Genomic DNA, 9736 nt, shown 5'->3' with positions numbered 1-9736 from the left:
TGTGTGCTGATGACTGGGGGGGCAGGCTTGCAGCGTATACCCTTTGGTTGGTTGATGATGCATGAAGGGGATTGTAACCACGGCAATGAAACGATATGCAATAGAATGAATGTAAAGCTAATGTTCTCCCATGTGAATGATCACAGAATTCACAATAAAACATTTAAAGTGTATAGAAGTAGATGGAAGGTCTGCTGAGATACAATTGCTTCACATTTTGACATTTTTGCTTAATAGTTATTTCTATGATTTTGTAGCAATACTTTTAGACTTACCCTCATGTTAATTGCAAATGAAAGAATTTTTTTCTCCAATGTTTTAATTTTCTTGTTGATTACATTTACAAGAGCTTCCAAAATATTTAATAACAAGTGGTGATAGTTTGCAATTAGCTTTTAATTATGTTTTTGTAAATGAAGATATTCTCTGTGTGAACTATTATGGTTAAGATCAATGAATCCACATCAAAAGGAAGGAGGCCAAAGGTGATGCAGAAGGTTTGCTGGATCAAAGAGTGAATTTCATATGACCATTTGACAGAAGCCATTAATCTCTAAAAAAATGGTCAGTGCTCACATGCCAACTTATTAGAAATCAAGGATTTTTTTTTTCTCATATAACACATTGTGAAATGGTAATATTACACACTCAGTCCTCCTGAATCAGCCTCTGATTAGAATTTCTGAGCTCATCAGAAATTCTGCTACGTATTGCGCTGTGGGATAAAGCTGTTTGAATCATAAGGTCAGTGGTTCAAACTCACCAGCTGCTCCTTGGAAACCCTATATAGAGTCACTATGAGTCAGAACAGACTCGGAGGCACTTAACAACAACAACTCTGGTGAACAACCTTATTGTATTCTGGGTGAGGGGTAAGATGATGGGCATCCTTCTTTTCCTTTTTTTAAAAAATAAAATATTGATTCTGAATTTTGTTTCAAAACCAAATGAACAAAAAGGACATAGAATAAAGTTATTCTAATATTATTAAGAATCTTCTGTTCTGTGTTCTTCTGATGCCTGTGGTGAAAAGAATAACTCTAAAGTTACCTCTGTTTATTTTCTTGGAAGTAGATCTCCAGACCCTCCCTTTGATGTGTGTCTGTTGTTGGTAGGTGCCAGTGAGTCGATAGTTACTCATAGTGACCCTATGGGCCAACTTCACAATCTCTGCTACTCCTGAGCCCATCACTGCCGCCACTGTGCCAATCCACCTCGCTGGGGGTCTTTCTCTTTTTCTCCAACTCTCCACTTTATCAAACAATCTACCTTCTCCAGTGACTGATCCCTCCTAACAATATGTCTGAAGTATGAGAGACAAAGTCTGGCCAGGATATGTGGTTTCCAAGGATGTGTGTCTGGGTGGGCTCAAATCATTAGCTTTTCAGTTAGCAGCTGAGCTCATTAATCATTTATACTACTCAGGGGCTCCACTGTCTCTTGTTGTTGTTGTTGTTAAGTGCCATCGAGTCGGGTCAGACCCATAGCGACCCTGTGCAGGGTTTCCGAGGGTGTAAATCTTTGTTGTTGTTCAGTGCCGTCGAGTCGGTTCCGACCCATAGCGACCCTGTACAGGGTTTCCAAGGGTGTAAATCCTTATGGGAGTAGAAAGCCTCATCTTTCTCCCGCGGAGCGGCTGGTAGTTTCGAACCGCTGACCTTAAGATTCGCAGCCCGATTCGTAACCACTACGCTACCAGAGCTCCTGTCTCTTAGTTCTGCTTTAAAATTAAAGTAGAAGGAAAAACAAAACAAAACAAAACATTGTAATCTTCCTCACCTCTTTAACTTCTAGGAGTTAGCGGCTGTAACCTAACCCAATACCTAGATCCCCTGGGCTCTCACACTGAACAACTGTGTCTCCCAGACACCCACCTGGAGTGGGCGTGGTTAGCCACACCCTTTGGATTCACCTGGTCCAGCAGCCACTGTCTTTTCTGGGCCTCTTTCCTCCTACTTTGACTTCGGAGCAGATGGTTTCTGAGGGTCCTGAGCAGGAGTTTTGTATTTTCCTTCACAGATATCTGCAGGAATAGGCAACATTAAAAAACGTGACAGATCAGCCTAGCATAATCTTCTTTCCTTAACTGAGTGGACCAGCCATCTTGAAAGTTTTGGGGTTTATTTCCATCACTTTCATGTCCTCAGAAAAATCATCTTACTTCCTCAACTTCTTCCTATCCTCTCTAGATCAATACACACACAGCATAGCACTCCACAGTAAGCACCCCAGCTGGCTGCACAGCTCCCCTTCCTTAGAGTAATCTGGTAATTTGGAATTCTAAAACTAGAGAGGGTCATGAAAGAGAGCTAAATTTATGATTGTTAATATTTGGAATCGTAGCTTCCTTAGAAAACTGGATGATAACTCATGGATTTAGTTCCAGAAAAAAAAAAAAATTGCTCCCACGTTTGATTCTGGGTACAATTTCAGTGGATTGACAGGCTACCTGAAATCCATCCCTAGACCCTAGGTTAAGAATCTCTGCTAACAGGAAACAGATTCTTCTGCTCTAGAAATTTGAAGTGTAATAACAAAATGACCACATGGTGTCACTCTAACATAAAAAAATTTGGTGTTGCGCCTTTTCGAAGCACAGTGACCATATCTTAGGTTGTTGTTAAGTGCCATCAAGTTGGCTCTGACTCATAGTGGCCCTGTAAAGAGTTTCTGAGAAGCGGCTGGTGGTGCAGAGTAAAACTATCCGATAGGTTTTCCAAGCTTGTAAAGTTTTATGGAAGCACACTTCCACCTCTTTCTCCAGTGGAGACGTTCTGCAATGAAGTAGTAGGGCCCCTTACTCTAATGTAAACCAAAACCCAAACCCATTACCATGCAGTCAAATTCATAGCGAATTCATAGGGTTTCCAGCCTGTAAATCAGCACTGGAACAGAAAACTTCATCTTTCTCCCATGGACCAGGTGGTGAGTTTGAACTGTTAACCTTTTGGTTTGCAGTCTGGTACTTATCCTACAGCAAGACAATGCCTGGTTCTCCCTCAGGTTTTTTAAAATGAAGATCAGAGATCAATGAACCCAACAATCTCGTTTAATCCAGTTTTATAAAAGTAACATCCACCAGAAATTATTTGGCAACATCTTGGCATTTGAGAAGGCAGATACCCTCTTCTGGGTAAGTTTTTAATGACAGCCTCGCAGCCACTCTATTGGAGGCTAGTGCCTCCTACAAGGAGAAGGAAATTTCATAGGAATTTCCTCATGAAAAGAAAGAGCCGGTTCTGGGAGAAATTAAGATGCTCTTTATTTAAAAGTTAGTATCCTGGTTTTTTTTTAATTATTAAAAAAAAAGGCATAGGCTTAATCACATGCTGGGCATTTATAATTTTCTCTTAAAAAAGAAAAACTTAAAAGACAGCTCTGATGCTTTCCAAGACAAAACAAAATAGTCATGTTTCTCTTATATTCCAGCCCCTCCTCCCAATAAAAAATACTAGAAATATAGAGTGCGGGAAAATACATGTTTGAAAAAAATTCTCAAAAAATATATTAGCAACGAGAGACCCGGTTTCATAGTAATTCCAAACTTTAGTTGTTGTTGAATGCTGTCAAGTTGGTTCTGACCCATAGCGACCCTGTATAGGCTTTCCTAGGAGCAGCTGGTGAGTTTGAATCGCCGACCTTGTGGTTCAAACTGATCTTGCGGTCCAGCACATTAACCCTCAGTGCCACATCAGGACTCTTTTACCAAATTACAGCTCTTCTAGTTCCCATCTCTATCATTACCAATGCCCTCTTTAGTTTCCCCCAGATATTCTCTTGTCCCTAAAAGCTTTTTAACATCTACAGTATAAAGCAAGCACACATTTATTGAAAGATGTTTGAGTTTGCCATTTCCTTCATCTCAATGTTACAAGGTATGAAGGGTGGAGTTGGAGCTTTCACTGCGGTAGCTGATACTGACTTAAGGCACTAAGTCACTAACCACCACCAACACATGAACAGTTAGGTGCATTGTGTTGAATGTTACCTGAATGCAGTGCTCTATCACAGGATGAGACTGCTGGTGGGACGTGCTGTAAAGTCCAAATATGAAACACACCTGGCAAATGTCAAAGTTGAGGCACTTCAAACAGCGATACCTGCCAATTAAAATGGAAATGCAGCTACATTACTACTCATAGGCAAGCAAAGGCAGTGCCATCGAGGCAGAGGATGAACACCCACGAACATACAGGGATGTCTGAGCTACCAAGTAAGTATGCCATTTCTCCCAAACTTTCTAGGGCTAGTAATAGACTAGGGCATGTTAATTTTTAAAAAAATCTTCTTTCTATAATATTTTAATAATGTGGGATGATATTTGTATGGTTGTACCCAATAAACTATGGCATAGAAGTCTGGTTGATGAAAAATATAGAGAGTACCTTCTCTCTTCAGGCTCCTGTGTACCATAACCCTTAGGATAGACCCTAGGTCTACAGCTACATTTTGGTAGGCTGCACAATGCACTCAAATAAAAAAAGGTTTTTTTTAAACTAAATATTGAAAATTTAGTTGTCAACTAAAACAAAAACTTGGAGATTTCAAGAAAATTTGCAATCTGACTTCTTGAAAAATTTGGCTTTTCTGTATGGTCTTGGGTAAAATGACAAGACTTTATTTAAAAAATATAGAATTTAAAATAACGTCTTTTCCTATTCTGGAACTCTGAATGCAGTAAAGACATAAAGTGGAAAAGGGGGAGTTCCTCACTTGCCAAAAGTTGAGTGACAAGCATACCCAAGTTTCTTCACATGCCACAATTACAGAATTTCTTTCATGAACAGTTTCAAACTTAAATGTCCTTGTGGTCAGAAGGAGATGGGGGATCTTGAGACACTCAGGGAAGGGGATGTATCTCATAACACTCAGAGAAAGAGAACATATTGTGATATCAGAAGAGGGTTGGCAAGATCTATCGGTCATGAATTTATGTTTGTTGTTGTAGAGTCAGTTCTGACTTATAGCGACCCAGCCTTTGGTATAGATTACATCTCAATGTAAAGAAAACAAAAATCCTTACCATTGGACCAATAAACAACATTCTTATTAACAGAGAAAAGATTGAGGTTATCAAGGACTTCATTCTTCTTGGATCAACTATCAACACTCATGGAAGCAGCAGTCAAGAAGCCAAGCAACGTATTGCATTAGGCAAATCTGCTGCACAAGACCTTTTTAAAGTGTTGAAAAGCAAGATGGCAGCTTGAAGGTGAGCCTGACCCAAGCCATGGTATTTTCAATTACCTCATATGCATGCGAAAGCTGGACAGTAAATAAGGAAGACCGTAGAAGAATTGATGCTTTTGAGTTATGGTGTTGTAGGAGAATATTCAAAGTGCCATGGACTGCCAAAAGAACCAACAGATCAGTGTTGGAAGAAGTGCAGCCAGAGTGCTCCTTGGAGGCCAAGATGGCCACACTTCATCTCTCATACTTGGGACATATTGTCAGGAGGGAGCAGTCGCTGGAGAAGGATATCATGTTTGTTAAGGTGGAGGGTCAGAGAAAAAGAGGAAGACCCCCCCAACAAGATGGATTGGCCAAGTGGCAGTATCAATGGCCTCAAGTATGGCAACAATAGTGAGGTTGGCCTAGGATCGGGCAGTGTTTTGTTCTGCTGTGCATAAGGTCACTATGAGTCGGTACCGACTCGATGGCACCTAACAACAACAACAAATGGCTACAGTAGTACCTAACATTTTGAACACTTATCATACAACATGCAATGTCCATGAAAACACTTTGAAGCCAAGTTTTCTTATTATTATCTTCTTTTTTCAGAGAAGGAAACTGCAAGTTGCACAAGGGCACACAACCTTGAGTTTTCTGAGATCCCCAAACATCCATCTGAAGTTCTCACTGTAGCACATTGAGGACATTTTAAATAGACTCAGAAGATCAGAGCTGAAGAAGCCTCTGATGTCATTTGCTCTCTCTTTCCTCCTTATTTTACTCACAAGGAAGCTCACGAAGGAAGCATGGTGAGCATTGAAACAGTTCTAAGGGAAGATTAATCTCATTCTCAATAGATAGGAACAAGTTCTAAAATGTGAAGTATGGCTCTTTAAATTTCTACTTTTGCTACCTCTTTTGTTTTTAAAGTGAGAGACATGTGTAAGTCATTCAAATCTTCGGAGACTCAATTTTGCCATTTTTAAATAGGAATTGTAATATCTGCTTTGTTTTCTACACAGTGATTTTGAAAATAATGTGAATTTCTGTACTATGCTGGATACACGCTGACTGTTACTTCTTGTTTACTGGTTAAATGATTATAATATTTTCATGGCAAATCATAGTCATGTTTTTCCACTGTCTAAAATAAAAACAGGTTTGGGGTTGTTGTTTTCTTCATTGTAGTCTAGTGATTTCTTGGGTTCCTCTTGCTGAGTTCCTAACAGTTCTTTTCATTGCTATGTTTTATTGCTTATGATTCAGGTGGTGGCAAAGAGTTTTTCATGAGTGAGGTCACATTGTGCTCTCAGAATTTTCTGTAAACTCAAGTTGTTTCCTCACCAATATTACAACTTGTCCTTGAGTATTTTAGTGAATCCAGCAGGTCTGTGTTGTAATTGAGAGAAGCTTGTCTGAGGTGCAGGAAGGGAAGGAAATACAGTGAGGAGGAGTCAAGCGCGGAGTCCTCATGCCTTTTGGCCCTTCTGGGCACCACTAGCTTTGGCTTCTCTTTAGCTCCTTGGTTGTCCCAAGTCTTCAGTTCTACTTCAGTTTCCAGTCTCTACACCTGTGTTAGTTCACCATGAAGATTAGGATCCCCCACCTGGGTTGGCCCTGCTGGTTTCTTCCTCTCCTACCCAGACTTTAAATATAACTCCTTTTTTTTTTCTTTCTTGCCTCTCTTTCTTCTTTCCCTCTTTGCTTCTTTTTTTTCCTTCCTTTCTCCCTTCATTCTCTGTATTCCCTCCCTCCTTCCCTTCCTGCCTTCTTCTCTATAAAACGTGATTGTTACTGCCATCCTCAAAGCTGTGGAAAGGCCTGGATCTGCCCTTGCCTGTAGGGGGCTCAAGATCCTTGAGCTCTTGTAAAATCACTCTCACCTCCAAGGGTGAGACCATGTTCTAGGTTATCTGCAGAGGGAAGTAGCCTCACACCATGATCAAAATGTGTGGCCTCTGGATTCAGACCATGAGCCTCAGAACATGGCTGACCTAAGCAAGTTCTGAAATGTCTTTAAGTCTCAATATCTTCATCTGTCATTGGGGATAATAACACTACCTTTTGATAGGATTATCTTGAGTTTTACATGCAATGATCCATGTAGACTACTCAACCTTGTTGTTGTTGTTGTTATGTGCCGTGGAGTCGGTTCCAACTCATAGCGACCCTGTACAGGGTTTCCGAGGCTATAAATCTTTATGGGAGCAGAAAGCCTCATCTTTCTCCCACGGAACAACTGGTAGTTTCGAACTGCTGACCTTGTGGTTCGCAGCCCGATTTGTAACCACTACGCTACCAAAGCTCCTTAGACTACTCAACCTAGTACTTGTTATATGCCGTGGAGTCAGTGCCGACTTATAGCAACCCTGCACAGGGTTTCCGAGTCTGTAAATCTTTATGGGAGCAGAAAGCCTCATCTGTCTCCCGTGGAACAGCTGGTAGTTTTGAACTGCTGACCTTGAAGTTTGCATCCCGATTCGTAACCACTATGCTATCAGAGCTCCTTCAGCCTAGCACTTGGTTAACTGTTGTTATTATTCAGGAGCTCTGGTAACACAGTGCATTAAGCATTGGGCTGCTAGCCAAAAGGCTGGCAGTTCGAATCTATCAGTCTCTCCAAGGGAGAAAGATGAAGCTGTTTGATTCTATAAGGATTATAGCCTGGGAAACCCCATGGGACAGTTCTACTCATTCTATAGGGTCACTATGCATCAGAATCAATTCAATGCAAATGTGTTTAGCTTGCTTTTCTTTTGTTATTATTATTGCTATTATTACTGATGCCTCCAATGCATTTAAAACATGTTTTTAAACAAAACAATTATTTTCCCTTTAGATGAATAAAATTTTCAATTGCTGTGAATTTAGAAGGCTGTGTCCATCATCGTAGAAAATAAAATGACATTAATTATCAACCAGGATGCCTCATTCAGAAAATGATTGAGTAAAAGAAAGGACTGAGTTCAGATGTGTGAGAAGGACCTCAGAAAGGACCTGGAAGGGTACATCTCCAATTCCAGGCCCGTTCGGAGCATCACCGTCATACACTCATGAGTGGCCGTACCTCTGTCCGATGATTGGGAAGTTTCTACAGATACTACACCGAACTGGGTGAGTGACCATTTCAGTGACTGATAAATGGTAGAAGGTGGGGAGCCACAGAAGGAGGAGTGGCTCAGACTGCAACCAATTTAGGAATTTATCTTCTTTGATTGCTGGGCTCAACACCTGAAAAACAGTAATACACATAGATGCACTTTAAGCACGCCTTTGGTTTCGAGTCTCGATGAAAATTTATTTTCATCTTCTCTTGTCATCTGCTCTGCTGAAGAAGTTTATCATGTGGAAAGTCAGAGGCAACTCTACTTCCTAAATAGATTGTCTGGGAGGCTATGTCAAGTCATAGGTCTGTAATTTAAAACTGCCCAAAGAACAAACACATGTGTCCTGGGAGAAGTACAGCCTGGATGCTCCTTAGAAATAAGGATTGTGAAACTTCATCTCAGGACTTAGGACACACGTTATCAGGAGGGACCAAGCTTAGTAAAGTACAGGGTCAGTGAAACAGAGGCAGACTGTCATTGCGATGGAGTGACACAGAGGCTGCATCAATGGGCTCCAGGATAGGCACAATCGGGAGGCTGGTGTAGGACCAGGAAGTGCTCTGCAATTATACACAGGGTCACTATGAGTTGGAACTGACTTGAAGGCACCTAACAATGATCATTTTAAATCTGTCAACAAATGATTCAGGCATGTCTATTCCCAACTCCCTGGGGCACTGTACTCACCCTTTGGAAACAGCTGCGTGTAGCACTTTCCACAGAACAAGGAGCATGACTCTCCCCCACCACAGTTGGGATCTGCAAGAGGGCAGATACCAATGTCAGCTGCTAGAAAGGGAGAACTCTGTGGCCATCAGGATCAGCACGCCTGAGTGATAGTGGTCACACCAAGGAGTCACAGGCATTTGGTTTCTGAGCCTGGAGGAGCTGTGTCAAAGCAAAGGAGCAAAAGCAATGTCTGGTTTGTGCGCAGGGTTTGAACTGAGACCACGAAGGAAGGAGGAAGTGGAACGAAGTGGGGCTGGTGGGAAGAGGGAGGAGGTAGACAGAAGCAAGTCTGGCAATTGGGTTATGAAAGGATGGCTTTGGTTGCATCGCTTCTTATGATTAGTGAAATTATTTTACCCTCTCTTTGTTCTTGTTTATCTATGAAATATAGATCACATTGATGCTGTATTAAAGTTTATAGGGGTTTTTATTGTCCTTTGCAAATGCTTTCATGTCATCTCATTTTAACAAATGCCAATCTGGTGCTAAAACCATTATCCTTGTTTAAAGCAAGGGATGATTGAGATTTCATAGCAGAATTGGAGTCTAAGTCCAGGACTCCTTACCCTTCACTTAGGGTTTTCACAAAGCTTTGCTGCACCTCATCTTAGATCCATTCCACTGGCACTATCTACCTGACGGTGGCTCCCATCTTTCCACCACAGTGAACACAGGGAAGGGAGCTAAAAGATGAAGAAACCCTGTGATTGCCAGGGACTTGCCTC

General features: G+C 41.2%; 1 protein-coding gene across 1 annotated transcript in view; it reads right to left on the bottom strand.

The window, feature by feature from the left end:
* DYTN (dystrotelin) overlaps positions 1-9736 on the bottom strand; it is a 71873-nt gene that overhangs the window by 40822 nt on the left and 21315 nt on the right. The window contains 4 exon segments of the mRNA XM_006862020.1: positions 1875-2023; positions 3989-4100; positions 8243-8406; positions 8970-9041. Of these exon segments, the coding sequence (XP_006862082.1) occupies positions 1875-2023; positions 3989-4100; positions 8243-8406; positions 8970-9041 (497 nt within the window).

This window comes from Chrysochloris asiatica, unplaced genomic scaffold, assembly GCF_000296735.1.
Source record: "Chrysochloris asiatica unplaced genomic scaffold, ChrAsi1.0 scaffold00045, whole genome shotgun sequence".
In the NCBI taxonomy this organism is placed as follows: domain Eukaryota; kingdom Metazoa; phylum Chordata; class Mammalia; order Afrosoricida; family Chrysochloridae; genus Chrysochloris; species Chrysochloris asiatica.
The sequence above is the reverse complement of the archived record's forward strand: the minus strand, read 5'-3'. Positions and strand labels throughout refer to the sequence as shown.